This window comes from Protopterus annectens, chromosome 17.part0 (assembly GCF_019279795.1).
Source record: "Protopterus annectens isolate FY-2018-M chromosome 17.part0, PAN1.0, whole genome shotgun sequence".
Lineage (NCBI taxonomy): Eukaryota > Metazoa > Chordata > Ceratodontiformes > Protopteridae > Protopterus > Protopterus annectens.
In genome coordinates, this window is record NC_056751.1 from 543,809,814 (window position 1) to 543,829,136 (window position 19,323).

A 19,323-nucleotide genomic window follows, 5' to 3' on the forward strand; every position below is an offset into this window, starting at 1 on the left:
TGTTTGGGATTGCATGATCCATGCATTCTTGGAGATGTCCATAAAAGCATTTGTGAAGGATTCGCATTGTGGGACGTGGTATCCACTGGCACAGTGGGCTTAAAGGATACCATCTCAGTCTTAAGAAGAGTGAAGTCTGCTTTTGAGAAGTTTTTCACTGTGGTCTTTTGTGCTGGGGTGGAGGTGGGATATGTATATCCAGGGTGATTAGTTTGTGGTCAGATCTCACTAGTGAGGGGTATACTTCCGGTGTGGAGCATTTTGTCCCCATGTTTGTGATGATCAGGTCTAGTATATTATCTCCCCTAGTGGGAGAGGTGACTAGTTGTTCCAGTGCATTTGAATTTATGAATTCCAGGAACCTTTGGGCTAGGGTATTAGGGCTAGAATAATGTACCCAATCTATGTTTGGGTAGTTGAAGTCTCCCAGTATGATGGTATTTTGTGATACATTCATATCCTCCAATGTTTTCAGGAAGGCTGAGTGGGGTTCTTGAGATTGGGAGGGTGGTCTGTAACATGCTACCAGTTGTATAGCAGTTTTGCCTATGGTTAGTTGCACCTGTATGGTCTCTGATGCTTCATGTGTTGCTACTAACCTGGAGGTGTGGGTGTCCTTGATGAATATGGACACTCCCCCTCCCTTTGTGGTTCGGCCCGGGTTTTGGGGCCGAAAAGCATGTTACGAGGTATAGCCTGGTAGCACTGGGGTGCTATCTGGAGCCTTGAACCAGGTTTCAGTTACTGCACAGACATCGATGTTCTCCATGCTGAGGAGCACATCAAGTGCCTGCATCTTGAGATTTAGACTTCTGGCGTTGAGCAGCATTACCCTTAGTTTTTTTCTATTTTTGTTTTCTAAGGAGGTGGGTTTGTCTTTTGAGCCTTGCCTAAAAAAGGCACTATGGGGGTGGCAAGAGCCTTAGCCAATATCCGTAAGCCCAGTGGTGACAGGTGTAAGCCATCCCTTGCGAAGCAGCGTGGCTTGTCCAACATGTCATCCCAGGCAGACAGATATTGGATCCCCTTAGAATGACACCAGTACTTGAGCCAATTGTTAAAACTGATCATCTTGTCTTTGTATTGTGGTATCATTCTTGGTGAGGGCAGGATGCTGCTCAGGGTCAGGGTCATACCAGCCTGGGCTACATAATCGGAGAGCTCCTCTATGTCTCTTTTCATGTAGTCCAGGGAGGTACGTCTCAGGTCATTCACACCAGCGTGGACAATGACGGAGTCATATTTATACTTGCTTTGGAGTGACTTGAGTGCGTGTGTTATGTGGCGGATCCTAGCTCCCGATAGACAGCTCACAGTCACCTTCTCCTTGTTCAGCCTGGTCAGCAGGACATCAGTGTGTCTGACTATAGAGTCACCTATTACTAGTGTATCAGGCAAGGTGTTTGGCCTTAAGGGCTGTGATTGGTTGACACACTGATTTATTGAAGTATGTGTTGCCTGTGTTTTGTTTTGAGGTGGTGGATTTTTGGATGTCTGCTTTGGGAGCCTCTGTTGTTTTGGTAAGTATTTTATTAGAGCCTCTGAGTATGTCTTTGTGTTTTTATGTGTTTGGTTTGCAGTTGTGGTAGGTATATGTGGGACTGGGATTGTTGTGTGTGTGGTTGCCATCTCCTCCTGTCTGGTCATGCCAGCCCTGAGTTGAGAGAGTTCAGCCTCCAGTTTGGCTATATAGTTGCATCTCTCACATGTATTTGTGTTTGTTGGGAGGAGGAGATGGTTGTCTGTGTACATGAGACAATTGTAGCATTGTCTCAAGATACCCAGATTGACCAGCTGAATTGGAGACAACGCCAGTAATCTACCACTCGACATGCTAGAACAGTATAAGGGAGTGCTGTACCCTTAAGGGAAGTGGATATTCACAGGGGTGGTAAGTAGATGTAGTGCTTTACTTAGTACGAGAGTGCTTACTTAGTAGAGAAGTATTGAGAACAAGTGCTAGGCTTATAATATAGTGAGTAGTCTGGTTATACTAAGAGTAGAGCTTCCTTAAGGGAAAATTTGAAGAGCAGACTTGGCGAGCCAGAAACAGTTTAACCGGCGCTGCGCTATGCACACAACCGCGCAAAGCCGTGCAAATGCGGATTTTAAACAGTGAACTACAAAAGAGCTAGAAATGGTCCAAAACAACCAATTACTACAGCTTCTTGTGCTAAGGTCACTTTCTACAGGGACAGGTAGGCTGCTCAAGGCTCCCCACTCCCACTGGTGAGCAAAGAAACTTCCTTCTATCCAAGTAAGGTAATGGACAACACAGGAACTACACCACAGCCCAGAATACAGCAATGCCTGTAAACTGGTCTAAACTAGTCGAGGAAGGTGGGAAAACAAGGATTATTTTTTTGTTTTTTTGGTAGAAACACACAGAAAATGCAGAAACAGTGATACATTAGTTACACAGGCTAGCACACTTTAGTGGGCAGCCTCCACAGTTAAATTAAACAAACAAACAACAAACTTTCGATCAAATTCGACTAAAATGTAACTTTAAGTGCAGATTTTAAAATAATGCAGCAGTTAAAAAACAGTTCAAGCTAGTTCAGGGTAAGCTACAGAAGCTATTCCAAGTGAAAAAAAAGCAAAGATACTTAAATCCAGAAAGTAGTCACTTTTCTGAGTTCCCTGCTGCTAGGACCACTCTGCAGACCCACGAGGAGCTTGTCTGAGCAGTATAGCCAGAAAAAAACGCCCAGAGGTGGATTTTAAACTGTGAACTACAAAAGAGCTAGAAATGGTCCAAAACAACCAATTACTACAGCTTCTTGTGCTGAGGCCACTTCCTACAGGGACAGGTAGGCTGCTCAAGGCTCCCCACTCCCACTGGTGAGCAAAGAAACTTCCTTCTATCCAAGTAAGGTAATGGACAACACAGGAACTACACCACAGCTCAGAATACAACAATGCCTGTAAACTGGTCTAAACTAGTCAAGGAAGGCGGGAAAACAAGGATTATTTTTTTGTTTTTTTGGTAGAAACACACAGAAAATGCAGAAACAGTGATAAATTAGTTACACAGGCTAGCACACTTTAGTGGGCAGCCTCTGCAGTTAAATTAAACAAACAAACAACAAACTTTCGATCAAATTCGACTAAAATGTAACTTTAAGTGCAGATTTTATGGATTGCAAAACATTGATTTACTAGTTACCTGGACAGATGTGCTGCTTTTATTATCTATTTAGTATTGTATATGATCTGTGTACACCTTTCTGTTGGAAGTTCCTGTGTAAAGTTATTTGGATTGTAAGACCCATATATCAAGAATCAAGAAAAAAGCTAAAAAGTAATGGTGGAAAAAGGACCCAAATCAGTGACAGTTATTGCCTTTATAAAGTTAGAAACTTACTTGATTAACAGGCATTGCATCTAAAATTCAGACATCCGTCATCATTATTTAGCGACTGCAGTCCTCATAAATATGTCATTAAAACGCAAACTTTATGGGGAACAGACTGAAATATGATGGAAAAAAATCAGAGACATTTTGCAAAATCAGGGACAGCTCTGAGCAAATTTGCCTGCTCCCCAGACACACAGGTGTGACTATCAATCATAGCCAGTTTTATGAATGTGACTCTTCACCACAAATCATTTATTATAGTCAAATAAATGAATAAATACATAAATAACTGCCATAAAGGAATTTATTTTCTCAGCTCACTATTGTCAGAATACAGTATACAATGTGCTGCACTCCCTTCTTGCAAATACCTCTCAACATATTACTTCAAGAATCAAGAAAAAAGTTAAATAATAACAGAGGACTACAGGACCAAAATCAGTTACTGATATTTTCTTTATATACTTAGTTGCCAGAATAATAGTCTTTGCATTAGCATGCGTTTACTTAAACCTGTTAAGACTGAAACTCAAATATTTGACGTTATTTAGTGACTGTAAAAATCACTGACATGGTAGAACTTGACATATTTTATAAGAAAATAGTCTGATGAGGTCAAATCAGAAACAGTTTAGTTATATGAATACACACACACACAATAAAATAATAAATGTATTATTTTGGCTCCACTGTGCATTTGTACATTTTAATTAGCTGTACTTCTGTTCCTTTCTGGATTTGGTTAGCTGCCTTAGGTGGACATTCATTGTTATTTCATTCATGGTCTGTGGATTTTTGTCCACCTATTATCCTGCCTGGCTATTTAGTTATTGTGGTTGGCATATGCTAGCAGAAGCAGGCAGAGTACCTATAGCAAAAACAACAAAAAAAAAACAAATACTTTAAAGGACCGCTATGGGCAAATGATGAAAAACATATACTTTTTATCTTGTCATGAATTACTGCACCTCTCAAAGCTGCCTGCAGAAAAATAAGTAGTCATTCCAAATTTTATTTTTTTAATTATTGTCTGTCCTCATGGAGGCAGATATCCTGATTCCTTTGTAAATCTAAATATGTCCCATAATGCACTATGAGAGCACATATTGTGATAGAAAGTAGCACAGACATTTGTTCTCATTCAATTAGAATGGAACACCTGAAAAAAAGTGCCAAGTCTGAGATTCTGCAGATCATGTGTGAGTGACTGGCCTGCAATGGGTTTTACAAATGTTATTCCTACTGATGTAATACACATTCTCTGAAAGAAGCTTGCAAAAGTTTCAACATATTGCTGAGATAAAAATGACTTTTTATAAAGAGCAGCTCTGCAAGTTTGAGCTCCTGGCCAAGTTACTCCTCCCATCTCCCCTCCTTCAGTGAGCTACAGTCTCACATTTCCAGCTTGGCTAGATTCTAATTAGTCTAGTTAAAAAGTAAACTAATGTCTTTCAGCTTTTCTCGGTTAGAGGTCACCACAGCGGAACGCCAGTCCACTTATGATTCCAGTAGATTTTTATAGGGCCGAAGTGCCAGGCCGACGCCCAACCTTCAACGAAGACACACCCATTCATGCACGCACCTACCTGCATGTCTTTAAACATCACTTGACCATGGGGAGGATATGTAGACTCCATACAGAAGGCGCTCCAGCCGAAAATCGAACCGGAGAACATCTTGCTGTGAGGCGACAATGCTAACCGCTGCACTACTGCGGCCTCTCTAATTAGTCTAGTTAGATCTATCAAATTAGTCAACTTTGCATTACAACACTAAAATTGTCCTTCATATGTCTCTTCACTTCTGAATATCATTTCCCAGGAAATATTTATAAAAAAAGCACACACATCATTCCAGAGTTTAGGCCAATCTATCCATTTCTGAAAATGTGTGCAGTAAAATATTTAATTTGAATTGCATTCTGGCTGGTCACATGGTTATCTTTGCATAGTTATTCTGTTATAGCATAACCTGAACTATGGTATTTAATGCCAATCTTTATATAACAATGAAACAGTTATCGGTTTCTTCTTAACAATGACCTCGTAAGCCTCTGATGTGACCCACTGCTTTCTGTTACTATTACTTTATGTAGCTTGTTTATTTGTGTACTTGTAGTATATCTGTCATCCTCTCTGCAACAGGCTTAGTGACAAAGCTTCCAAGTCAGATCATTTTGAAAATAGCAATAATACTGATTTAGTAAGTTCACAAAATAAAACTATATGAATTAGCATTCTTTTTCTGAAGAAAAAAAAAGACATTGCTAGTTGCAATGAATGTCATTATTTGTTCTTGAGAATCCAGCAACTTTTCCTGGATTGTAGTTTGTCAAGTATAAGCCAAAATTAGAGACACTTGTGTGGTATGCTGATAAGTGATCCAACAATCAGCCAGGCTTGTTTGTACTTCATGACACACGTGTTGAAGCAGCACCAGCAGTTGTGCCAGTGATACCGTATGCCAAACGGGGCACCTCAAGAATTTTATCTTAATCTCTCGATTTGGCAATGCATAACATTTGCACCATACTTACAAAGGAACACCTCTACTCCCCACAAACACACACAGCCACCCATACCCACAAAACATACCAGTCATATTTCACACATTTCTGCATAATATTGCTGTAATGGCTTTGGAAAATTAAAATGATTGATGGATGTTGGCTCAGGGCTCCTATCCCTATCTATTGGGAAGTGCATCCCCCTAAAAATCTCATCATAATGTTACTAGGCATGTTGATATCTGTGCCAGATGGGGTGTAGGTTGCATCAAGAATGCACTGCTGTATATCAAAATTTAAAAAGATGATTTTCACAACTGTAAATAACACATGGTTTTATTTTTGGGGAAGTTGCAACAAAAATATACAGCTGCCAACTCTACCTTCCACTTACTGTCTGAAGAGGGCTCGAGAGGCAAGGGTAAAGTATTCTGTTCCTATACTTCTGGATTTTTGACTGTAGTCCTTTTCTCAATAAATCATCAGTTTTAAGAAGGACAAATCAAAATTTTAGCCAAATTCAAGGATGTCAATGAAAAAAAAAGAGTATAACTTGACATCATTAAATAATTAGCTGTTTAACATGAGACAGTTCTATGAATTATCAAACTGAGCTTTGAAAGTTATTTACATTTTGTATATAGTGTTTGTGTTGCAGACTTTAAGCAACTGGTTTATATAGTTGTTTGCAACTACCTAGATAAGTAACTTGTAAAAAAGGAAACAACTACAACTGTACTAAGCACTCATAGAGATATATCATAATTTAAAGCAGAATGAACTAAAGTAGTCAGCATAGGTGCAGTGGATTAAAATGACCCATTTTTAGCCATGCTTTTGATGATGGTAGATATATATAAACAACAAAGAGGGCATCTAGCTGGACATTTCTATCATCCACACTTGCCTGCATTAAACAGGTGCCATTATTATATACATGTATACAAAGGAAAACCGTGAACATTCAAACCCATAAAGAATAAAGACTTTGGATACTTAACAGTAGCCAGTAGCAGTAAAGAATCTAGTTTTGATCCACTATAAAGTAAAACAGCAATAAGTCAAGGTTTTATCACACATGCTTTATTTTATTTTAAAGACACTACTAAACTAATAAACTGCATTTGTGAAATGATTGCATGCTTTCTTATCTTTACTTAGTGGTTTGAAAAGTTTAGCAAGTAGTTGGCAGAGACTGTTACTACTTGTGGTCATATTAAGAAGAAAAAAAATGGGTAAATTAACAACATGATGGGGTGTCAAATATTGGAGGTTTAGGGTCTTGGAATAGGCTAAAAAACATTACCATTTGAACAGGTTCACTCGACTTGTTCTTGATTATCCCGGTGTTAGTTTTCTTTTCTAAAAATTGTTTGATTATAATACTGCTAGTAGCCTGTAACAGAGACACATGTTGACAGTTGGAGTAATTTGTGATACAGAATGTTTAGAAGATTGTGAAAAATAGTTGAGGATAGAAGAAGTCTCTATTTGTAGTGCTGAGTAAAACTTTTTGAATAAAATTTATCTAACACTGAGATACATAAGAATTCAAATGAGCCTAGACTAGACATGGCAATAAAGCTCACATTTCAGAGAATGTACTTTGAATCTGGTAGTATAGCTTTGCATGCTTTGTTAATTAGATGTATTGTGGCATAAAAGAAGGCAGATGGTTGTAAACCATGGTAGGGACGTGGTATGACAACACTGCTGCTACTGGATGTCCTGGCTTCAGGGAAAACTAATATTCTGATGTTATGAGTGACATTAACCTGTTATCTTATCTGGTTGGAGTGATGTCAGCATGGTTGTTGTTGTTGTGTCTTTCGGCTTATCCCGGTTAGGGGTCGCCACAGCAGAACTCCGGTCCGCTAATGATTGGTAGTGGATTTTTACGCGCCGAGTTACCAGCCCTGACGCACAACCTTCAACGAAGGCACGCTCATTCACGCATGCCTCCACACAGAAGACGCTCTAGCTGAGAATCAAAAGGGACAACGTCTTGCTGTGAGGCGACAACGCTACCACAGCACCACTACCGTGGACTGATGTCAGCATGGTTAGAGAAGAATATTTATGGAATGTACCATATGTCATGGTACATGGACAAAGTATATGTTTGTGTCAGTCTGCTATGAAAAGAGGGTATACACCAATATGGGATGAAATTAGTTTATGTGGTCAGCAGTACCACATTTTAGATCCCTACATTTTCATAGGAAGATGTATGTTTGCCTGGTATTTAGCTATTTTTAATAGTATCTAAATTATTTTTAGTCAAATGGGCCTAGAATGATTATGTGAAGAGATAATGGAGATATTTTTCCATAAGGCAAGGAATGTACTGTTGGTAAAGGATATATTGACCTCGGACATAGAGTGCTTTAAAATTAGCATGCTGTAAGACTGTAGAAATGAAGGTTGTTATTCATCACTATACAGGGATCCTTATATTAGGGTGCTTTGAAATTAGCATGCTGTAAGACTAGAGAAATAAATGTTGTTATTCATCAGTATACAGGGATCCTTATATTAGGGTGCTTTAAAATTAGCATGCTGTAAGACTGTAGAAATGAAGGTTGTTATTCATCACTATACAGGGATCTTTATATTAGGGTGCTTTAAAATTAGCATGCTGTAAGACTAGAGAAATAAATGTTGTTATTCATCAGTATACAGGGATCCTTATATCAGGGTGCTTTAAAATTAGCATGCTGTAAGACTATAGAAATGAAGGTTGTTATTCATCACTATACAGGGATCCTTATATTAAGGTGCTTTAAAATTAGCATGCTGTAAGACTGTAGAAATGAAGGTTGTTATTCATCAGTATACAGGGATCCTTATATTAGGGTGTTTACGTGTAGCAAAAGCATAAGTGTTGTCTTTTTGGATTGTTTTAGAAATGTGAATATAAAAGAACAAATGGTTTCTGTTTAATCTTTATTTCTGTAGAATTTAAATAGTACATATAGTTGGAGTAATAGAAATGGCAGAGAATCAAATGCTTCTTGTTTTATTAGAAGAGAAAGCAACCAGCAAATGAAATTACAAGCACAAAGAATAATACATTACAGTCCACTGACAACATTCACATTCCAATGAATTTTGAGGATTTTTCTAGGTACTGGCTGATAGCACTTTATATTTTATTTATAATTGTTTGGTGAGTAATGTACAATTTCTGATTAATGTTTAAGTTTGAGAACTTTTTTGTATGACATTTTCTCATTTGAATAATTTGAGTATTAAAGTAATACTTACAGCATTCTCTGATAGAAAATGGAATAGTTTCTACACTGATAACATCCTTAAAACCTCAGTTATATCAATGATCTGAGGCATTTGCAAAAATCTACAAGTAAAATAGAATGCATTCCAACTGTAATAATATCTAATTAGCTTCAATATTAGTATGTTATAAATGTGTTAGCAATGATTACAAACAGAAAACAGACTTTTACCATCTTATATTTTTTGTTTTCAGGACACTGACAACACATTCTCATTGCTGGGTGAACTACGCCAATGTGGAGTTACTGAAACAGAAAGCTGCCTTAAGTCCATTACATTGGTTTTGCCTGGAGGAGATATAGTAAGTGGTGTCCATTTAACTGACACAGTGTGTGATGCACGACTGAAATATTCTGAATAATTTAATAACATATCAGAGAACTGTGAAAGTTGGATTTGGGTGACATTATACTGGAAAGAAAATTAAGTTTGAGTTACTATTGTAATAATTTGTTACATTAAAACATTATATTTGCAGATATTATATAAGCTCTTCAATATACAATAGAAAAGAAATTTTCTGCAATCAGTAATCCTTTTTGAAATCTTATATATATATATATATATATATATATATATATATATATATATATATATATATATATATATATATATATATATATATATATAGAGGTATACATATGTGTGTGTGTGTGTGTGTGTGTGTGTAAAATGTCATAGACATTCAGATGACATATAGGTTAAACTCGATGTCCTTAAGGGATCATTTGCATATATTTCATGGGCCTCTATTATAGAAAGTTTAAGGTATTACATAGTGAAAACTCTAGCCTGGCTACATTTTTCTTGTAGTTTTTGCTAACTGGTTTGTCTAAATGGACTTTTTACTCTTTGGTTTATAAATATATATATATATATATATATATATATATATATATATATATATATGTGTGTGTGTGTGTCATATAATGTGTATAATATATGGGAGGCCCTGTCAGAATGTTGAATGTTCAAAACAGTGACATTCAGAACAATGGACCCAGATGATCAAAACAGCAGAAAGTCGAACTCTCATAATATCAAAGAACGAAACATCTCAAAGTGGAAGTGTGTGATTGTGTGAGATCACGCTACTGCCGGGTTTGGGATTTTGCCCACTCCTACTTGTACTGTGATCTCAGAGTTAGTATATATAATTAGCAGGGGGGTGTTGGGGACCCAGGTACTCACATGGGGATTTTGGGGTGCTTGCCTCCCTGCAAAACCAAGTACCTTCAATGTTCTATCTTTGGTGTTATGGCAGTTCGACTTTTTGCTGTTTCCATCTTCTGGGATCCCTGCCACTTCTATTAAATTTACGTATTGCTGCCTGGACCTGCTCGTCCCATGTTATTAGTTCAACTCCATCAAAAGTACTTTTATAATACAGAAACTGTTCTTCCTATATTATTCAACATCTCTGTCAAATGTTCTTTTCCTACCCATTAGCTTCCACTTTGCCTGTCATTACTTCTCTGTTCCTTACAACTTTATTGTTCTAATCTGTGGATTTTGTTAGCACTGCTGTTTTGAATTACACTGTTTAATTTGCTAATAATTCATTTCTGTTTTGAATTACACTGTTTAATTTGCTAATAATTCATTGCTGTTTTGAATTACACTGTTTAATTTGCTAATAATTCATTGCTGCTTTTGAATTGTATTGTTTAATTTTCTAATTTTTCATTTCATTTATGTAATTCTAAAATGTTAACAGCTTTTCTCCCCAGGCCTCTGCTGAAAATGGGACATGTGCCGTTTTGGTCTTTTCCAGTAAACAAATGTCAAATAAAATAAATAAATAAATAAATTATATATATATATATATATATATATATATATATATATATATATATATATTTATAATGCATATTTTCAGTAATAGTATATGTTGGCTTAACAGTTACAAACCCACTATGAAACTTTGGCTTAATGAAACAGAAAAAACCCTTGGTTATAGTCTAACACTAATGTAATGAAATCATGCCTTAATAAATTCAGTTCAATTTTGAGACGTATGAACCAAAATACTGTTTATTAGTCATTATCTCTCTGCATGCATTTACAAACTGGGCAATGAATTGTAAACACACTTATTTCTACAGCTTTATTTTGAAGTATATATATATATATATATATATATATATATATATACCACACAACACCGACAACCACATCACCGACAACACACATATTCGGACAGTCCATAAACAATGTAAACATATAACCAACAACGGTATAACCGACGGTACACACACAAACATCAAACCCCATACAAAAAAACACACACCCCCATTCCACAAAACCACAACACACACACAAGTCCACCAAAAAATCCCATGGCCACACTAAAACCTACCCTAACACCCTAAGGTCCGGCCACTAATCGCGACACTTACCTACCCGCCTCCCTAACCCTAACAACTCACTTACCCCGCCTCTATCGCTTCCTAACTCCTAACTCACCTATCTCCCTATCCCCCCTAACCTACCTAACTAACTCACTTAACTCCTATCCCCACAGACCGTCAATCTTCCACACTTACCTGCTCACACTCCACCACGGCCATCATACCGCCTACCTCACACAGCCCTTCCCCTTTCGTCCATCCTCGGCGCGCTTGTGTTCTGTTGTTAACCGCGGTCTTCTGGTTCTGGTGTCGATGAGCGTCTCCAACCATTTCGGGCTCTGCGGGTCTCTGAGCTCTGACCATCTGGAGTCCATATATATATATATATATATATATAAATATATATATATATATATATATATATATATATATATATATATATATATACGGGTCTATTCTAAAGCCCAACTCCAAGATTATTGACTTTCATAATCTCAAGATGAAAATCACGAAAGTTCAGAAACCCGAACGTCAATGTCTTACTAGGGTAAGTAAACACTTAGCCAACATGCTCTGTTCTCCACTGTAGTACAATCCAGGAATTGGTATATTTATTTAAGAGAGGTATGGGGGGAACGCAGCCACCCTCATTGGGGCTGTGGGGGGGGGAGTAGCCCCCCACCTAGGTGGTTTTACTTACCTCGGATTGAGTTTCATTTACAGTTGGCCACATATTTACTTACCCTAGTAAAGATTGAAGTACGGGTTTCTGAACTTTGTGATTTTCATCTCAAGATTTTGCATATGTATATATATATATATATATATATATATATATATATATATATATATATATATATATATTTATATATATATATATATATATATATATATATGTGTCTATGTATATATATATATATATATATATTATATGTGTATATAATATATATATGTGTATGTGTGTGTGTGTGTGTGTGTGTGTGTGTGTGTGTGTGTGTGTGTGTGTATGCGTGTGTGTGTGTGATTTTTTTATATAAATATATATATATATATATATATATATATATATATATATATATATATATATATATATATATATATATATATATATATATATATATATATATATATATATATATAAATATTCGTAAATATGGATATACATTGATTCATGCAAAGTACACTGACCTGAATTGCACATCAGCGAACTCATTTCTACTACAGAACAAAATAATGAAACGTGGATCACCGACAAGTAAACGACCAGTAAGTAACCACATGGCCACCAAGACAAAGCAACTAACTGGAACACATTGGAATCCAACCAGTGGAGGGATTCACACCCCCCCCCCAACTAAATATTCCAACTCCAAGATCGCATTACATTAGAAGAATGGGCAAAGTTCACTATGGTGGCCAAGTGGTTAATTACGATTTGTTTACTTGTCAGTGATCTGGGTTTTGATATTTTTGTTTTTCATAGAATTGAGTTCGCTGATGTACGATTCGGGTAAGTGTACATTCAATGAATCACAGAAGACCCATATATCCATGTACATATATATATATATATATATATATAGAGAGAGAGAGCTAGATATAAAGTTAGGCTAGCTGTTGGAGTTTGATGACCTATTTAAGGTGATGAGCAGTGATTAAGTAGCTGAAAATGTAGCCATTTCACCGTTGATCTAAGGGCTGTGGATTCTATTTTCACACCAGGTAGTCAGGTTAATTTTCCAGTATTAAAACTTCAGTACAGCACAAGGGAGGTGTTACACTCCTGAGTGTGCTCTCCTTCAGATGATATATTAAATCAAGGTGCAATCTGCAAGTCACAGTGGTAGCTAAGGCAGATGAAAATGATCCTGTGACACTTGCCTTAAAAAGTAGTGGTGCTTTATTAGTATTTACATTCATTTTGTGTCATATAAAAAATCTTTAAATCAATTATTTTCACACTCAGTTTAGCATTATTTACAAGTTATCAACAGGAGAGAAGTTAACTAGTTATATTTCTTTCATTATTTTTTTCTTTTATATTTACCCTGTATACCCCACAACCATCTTCTTATTTCAACTAATACATTATATTTGATTGGTTATTATATACAAATTCTCATATATTTTTTCCACAGCACCTATATTGTCACAAACAGTACTTAATCCTATTTATTAACATTACATTTCTTTATTTTATCAGACTTCTGATAAAGTAACATCTTCATATTAATACATTTAAACCCTTCTCATCTATATTAATTTTTAAACTTTTCCCAAAATTCTTTCTTTTTGCAGTCCAAAAAACAATGTTTTGTCATTTCTTCGCTAAAATCAATGCATTTGTTTCCTCCATCACCTTATATTTCATACGCCCTTTCATTAGTAACCCGTTTAATAAAATTCTCCACTGCTTCATAAAAATGTTCAAACTTTTATTTGTCTTTTATTGCCTTTTTATCTTCTTTTTTTTCCTTCCATGTGTACACCAAAAAGAAAAAATAATTCTAAAATCATACTATACCATTCTTTGCTTTTCTTTTCAGCCAACCTCACTTACTTTTTTTCATATTTATCACATTCGCTTTTGTCTATCTCATCCACTCTACTCCACCAGCTGAGAATACCTTCACTATTTTTCCTTCACCAGCTGTTGTTTGTATTTTCAGTCTCTAGTTTTCTTCCTCCTGTAATACTCTGTACCATGTCACTCCATCTGACTTCTCCTTCTTTTGGCTTCTCTTTCATCAAATGTATTACTATTTGTACCTGGAGTCCTCCATTTTCCATCTGTAACAGCTTTATATCTCATTCCTCTTCCTTCAGTAATTTTTCTCCTGCTCCTCTCTTCAGCTCTGCTGCCCTTTCCTCCATCGTGAGATTCCCAGAACTGCAGTAACAGCCCTCCAGCTCCACCTGATAGCTCCAGAGACTGATTCACTTCCTCTCCCTGAACAGTAGGGACATTTCCCAGTTCCCTGGTCAAATTTTCACTAATCGGTATGAATACCATCTCAAGTATCCACTGAAAAAAAAACAAAAAACATTTGCCTACTGGGAATTACCCAGTCAACTAAGTGTAAATAAATAAATAAACAAAGAAGATAAAGACAGGAAGATCAGTGCACACTGGTTATGCCATTAAGTACCATACCATTCAGATATGGATTTTATATCATACAGAGATTTTCCGTTGTAAGCTTCAGGCCACAATTTGCCTTTGACTTTAAGTACATACGTGTTATAGAAAGAACAGCAGAAAGAATCTCTAACATCTGTCTGACATCACAATTCCTATACAAACAAGCTGAAAAAAATAAGCTAAATGTTTCCACTTGGTAAACATTTAAAAATATGTTTCTGTGAGAAACAAAGTTTCTACCAACTGTCATGCAGGAGCCATACATTGTACTGCCCTGCTTTCATTATAATCTTCTCCATGGTCACTTCACCTTAGGTTTGTGAAAAGGAAGAAAGAAAGAAAGAAAAAGAAAGAAAGAAAGAAAGATTAGGTTTGTGAAAATAAATAAATAAAGAAAGAAAGAAAGAAATCCTTGCAATGAGACTAATCCTGTTCACCTCCCTTGATGATTTGTCCAGCTGCCCTGCTTCAGAAAGCCCTGTCTTGTGGTCATGAATCACTGGGAAAATTAATGTAGATTAAATGTATCTTTTTAACATTTATCCATGCTCTACTTCAGCTGATGACCTTCGAAGTAAGTACCTTAAACATAGCATTGCCTACACTGTCTCAGTCCTTATGAATATGTCAATCCAGGAATTCCATGATCCCCCTGTCTGGAAAAAGTCACATATTATCCCTCTGCATAAAGGAGGAAAGTCAACAGACATTACAAACTTTAGACCTATAGCAATCTTATACCACCTAGCCAAATACTTGAAAAATGTATTCACAAAATTTGATAATCTGTCCCTGCAAGAAGAACTCCTATCCCTAAACAACATGGCTTCCATCCTTCCCATAGTGCTAAGACTGCATGTTTAATCTATATAGATACTGTCAGTAAAGCTAGAGATAATGGCAAACTAAGCTGGTCCTTATTTCTAGACTTGTCTAAAGCCTTCCATACAGTTTGTGACAGTAAACTTCTACTTCAAATGTCCTGATTAGGTTTCTCTTAGCCCAGCCTTCAATGGTTCAAAAGATACCTTTCCAATAGATATCAGTCAGTAAAATGACACTCCACCCTCTCTATACCTTCCAGTTACCCCAGGTATACCACAAAGATCTATCTTTGGTCCCCTCCTCTTTAACATTCTCACCAACACCCTCCACACATCCAACAACTGGCCTCCCTTATACAGTATGCAGATGGCTCCATACTCATTTGCACACCTAGCAGTGCAAACCTCCAAAAATGTACTCAGGAACTTTAACAGCCACTGAAACATGGCTTTGTAACTAACAAGTCATGCTCAACCTTAAAAAAATGAAACTACTACTTTTTTCCCAAAGTCCCTCATTCATGAAAAAGCAAAGTTTAAAGTTCTCTCTCTTTCTTCATAATACACGTTTCATAACAAATTATTAGGGATGATAATCGATGATAATCTTAAATCTGACATGTATATACAAAATTGCATAAGAAAAAATCATCAAAAACTTTCTTACCAATGCAACTAAAACTACACTTGTCAATACGTATCTCCTTCCCACACTTCTTCATGGTGCTCCCATCTTCACTAACCTCCAAGTATCAGAAAAATCAAAACTTGAACAATGCTATAACAAAGCTGCTAAATTTGCAGCAAATACCCCCTTTCCAAGCTCACTACTGCATAGCACTAAAAAGCCTAAACTGGTTAGAACTACCCTTCAACTAACATATACACACTTACCACCTATAAAATTATCCAGTATCCATCTGCTTCTCCAGCACTAAATAACATTCTGCACAACTATGTTCCCAGTCAGTCATTATGATCCAATTAGTTTAAACTTTTTTCTGTCCACAGACCTATCAAATATGATGGGCATTGTCTGTACTTGTACCATGTTGCTAAGGCCTAGAACTCCTCACCTATATCCATCAGGTCAAAACCCTCCCTCCCATCCTTCAAAACTATTCTGAAAGACTTCCAAACCAAAAGTTGTCTCTGTTCTTGCTCATCATCTGGAAAATGATATCCCTAAATGTGAACAAGTAATTAGTCATCCTTCACACATCTTTCTTCTCTCTTCTTCACTCACGTCCTTAATTCTATCAATTTTTCTTCTCTGGTTTTCTCTCTAGATATACCATAAGCCTACTTTTCCTCTCATTTCATATTGCAATTCTTGTTTGTATTATACTAACTTACCTTTAATTTCTCTATAAACTGGCAACATTTTCTCTGAATTTTTAAGTCATCAGCATATAATGTGTATCTCTTCTTAACCAATGTTTTCATATTATGTCTAATTTGGTATACTTATTTAAACTGAAGATGTTTTTCTGTTATTTTTGAAGTTTGTATAATTATTGTTCTTAAAATGTTTTGTAATACTTTAGTACTTTTCTCCCAGGTCTTTGCTGAAAATGGGTTCCTACCCAGTCAGACTTTTCCAGTAATCAAATGTCAATCAATTAATCAGTTCATTATTTAAGGTGAATGTGGGAGACTGGCACAAGTCATATGATTATAGCATGTGTACAGTAATATAGGTCAGGACAAATTAACTTTTAAAGAGTTCCTTTATAACAAAACAGGAATACAAATTATTTAATGAATGGTATTCAGTTGCATCCTTCAAACAAACCAAAGGTTGCATGAAAAAGCAGAAACAGTGAAGGTTGAAGATGTGTGCGGTAAAGTAATGTGATTTGGCCCTTATCATCCTGCTGACATGTCCACTTTCCTTCCCTTCATGGCTCTAATTAACTTATAGTAGGAAATGCATTAATAGTGTTCAAACATCAGGCAGTTCCACATTTTTCTTACTTCATGTAGTTATTTGGTAATCAGCTAAGTGAACCTGTCATTACAGACCGCTTTTCAGCCATAACCTATGTCAAAACAGCAAGGCTAAATGCATTACATTAATTTAGACATTAACAGAAGCCAGGTTACCAGCATAAATTTTGAAAGTTAGAAAGTTCACACCAAGAAAAAGTGCAAGTAGACATGGAGACAACATGCAAACTCTATAGAGTGGGCAACTATGGATCAAGCTTGCACTCCTGGACCCTGAAGCTGTAAGTCAGAAACCTACCCAATGAGACATTGTGCTGCAGTATTTATGGGATTGACTTCAGCTTACTGACATTAAATCTATAGTTATCAGACTGCCACTAAAAATGTTAATACTGCTTATCACAATAAATTTAACAGGTAGTGATCTGAATTCCAATATTTTTGCATCAGGTGCACCACTGCACCTCCTAATAAGGGGGGTCTGTCCCACTCCAGATCATGTAAATGTACTACCTCTGTGGTTAAACCATCTCAGATGAATAAATATATGTTTCTTCTCTTTTCTCTCAGTTGATATAACCTCAGGCAAAGTATAATTAGAGATCTGGGTTGTCAGGGCAGACCCATTCCAAATCAAGGGTTGCAGGGGGTGCATCCCCAATTCAAAAATTATGAAAAACTTATTTTTATTTTGCTATTACAGTTGTCACCTTGATGCTGCTATACTGTGATTAGTAGTTCTGGTGAGCTGAGCCTGGTTTTGATATTGTCAAGTAGATTCTATATAAACACGTATGTCCTTATTCCGTACCTCCCACAGTTAGTGCATCACACCAACTGAATGTTACAGGGGCCCTTATTCTCAGTGCATTTCTGTACACTGTCCTTCCAACAGTCTCTTTCTGTTTGTTGCCTGGGGTGACCACCCCCTGAGCCCACCGAGGGTAAGTTTTGCTGCAGCGATCATTGATCCCTTGATTCACCCTCACCCCTTGTTGTTAATAGCCTTGCTCTCATGTTCATCCCAATCATATACAGGAACTCTCCCTCTGCACAAGTCAGACAGGGAAAACACTAGTTCTCCTTACTCTCTGAATTGTGCAGCCTTGCTTTTTCTTTTTTTAACTATTTTATTGACAATATTTTAGACAATATAGAGAGGGAAGGAAGAAGAAGGGAAAACAATGGAACAGGAAGGAAATGGTATCTCCCAGTCAGGCATTATGTAAACAAGCATCAAAATATTTGAATATCCCAAAATAACAACTATATGACTAAACTATATTTATTAAATGAATTATATTAATTTGAAAAAATTAAATAAAACATATAAATTAAAATTTTAGAAATAATACAAATATACTATAATGTATTCAAGTCTCAGAGAATATTTCCTACCTTAACCAATAAGTTAGTTTGAGATATCTAAGAAATGTCTTTATAATAAAATTATTCTGTCAGTTTATAGCAATTACTTAATAAAAATAATCAGTTGCTTTTCATTGCCTTTTAATATATCAAATTGTTTACATCATAATATGTTACAGGTAAAGGAAACAATTAAACTCTAAATGAATTATAACATGTTGACAGAGAATATAGCTTGATGATTTGTATATATTTACTTGGCTGTAACACAACACTCAGCTGATGAGTGCATATTAACTAACTGACATCTTCTTTGTCTCTTATTTCTACAAGGGGGAACTTCTGCAGTGAAGTAATCACTGTCCTCTTTCACAAATAGAAAAACAGACTGTTAATAGACGGTAAAGTGGTGCAGAAGTTGTGTTGTTGCCTCATAGCAAGAGGTTCTCTGGTTTGATTCTTGGCTGGGGTTCCTTCTGTGTAGAGTCTGCATGTCCTCCCTGCATTCATGGCAGTCCTTTGGG

The 19,323-nt window shown here is 36.4% G+C and overlaps 1 protein-coding gene across 1 annotated transcript in view; it reads left to right on the forward strand.

The window, feature by feature from the left end:
• Window positions 1-19,323, forward strand: part of LOC122791457 (mucin-2-like) — a 508,385-nt gene that overhangs the window by 183,276 nt on the left and 305,786 nt on the right. The window contains exons 12-13 of the mRNA XM_044059202.1: window positions 9,358-9,472; window positions 18,778-18,795. Coding sequence (XP_043915137.1) covers window positions 9,358-9,472; window positions 18,778-18,795 — 133 coding nt within the window. The remainder of the gene's footprint in view (window positions 1-9,357; window positions 9,473-18,777; window positions 18,796-19,323) is intronic.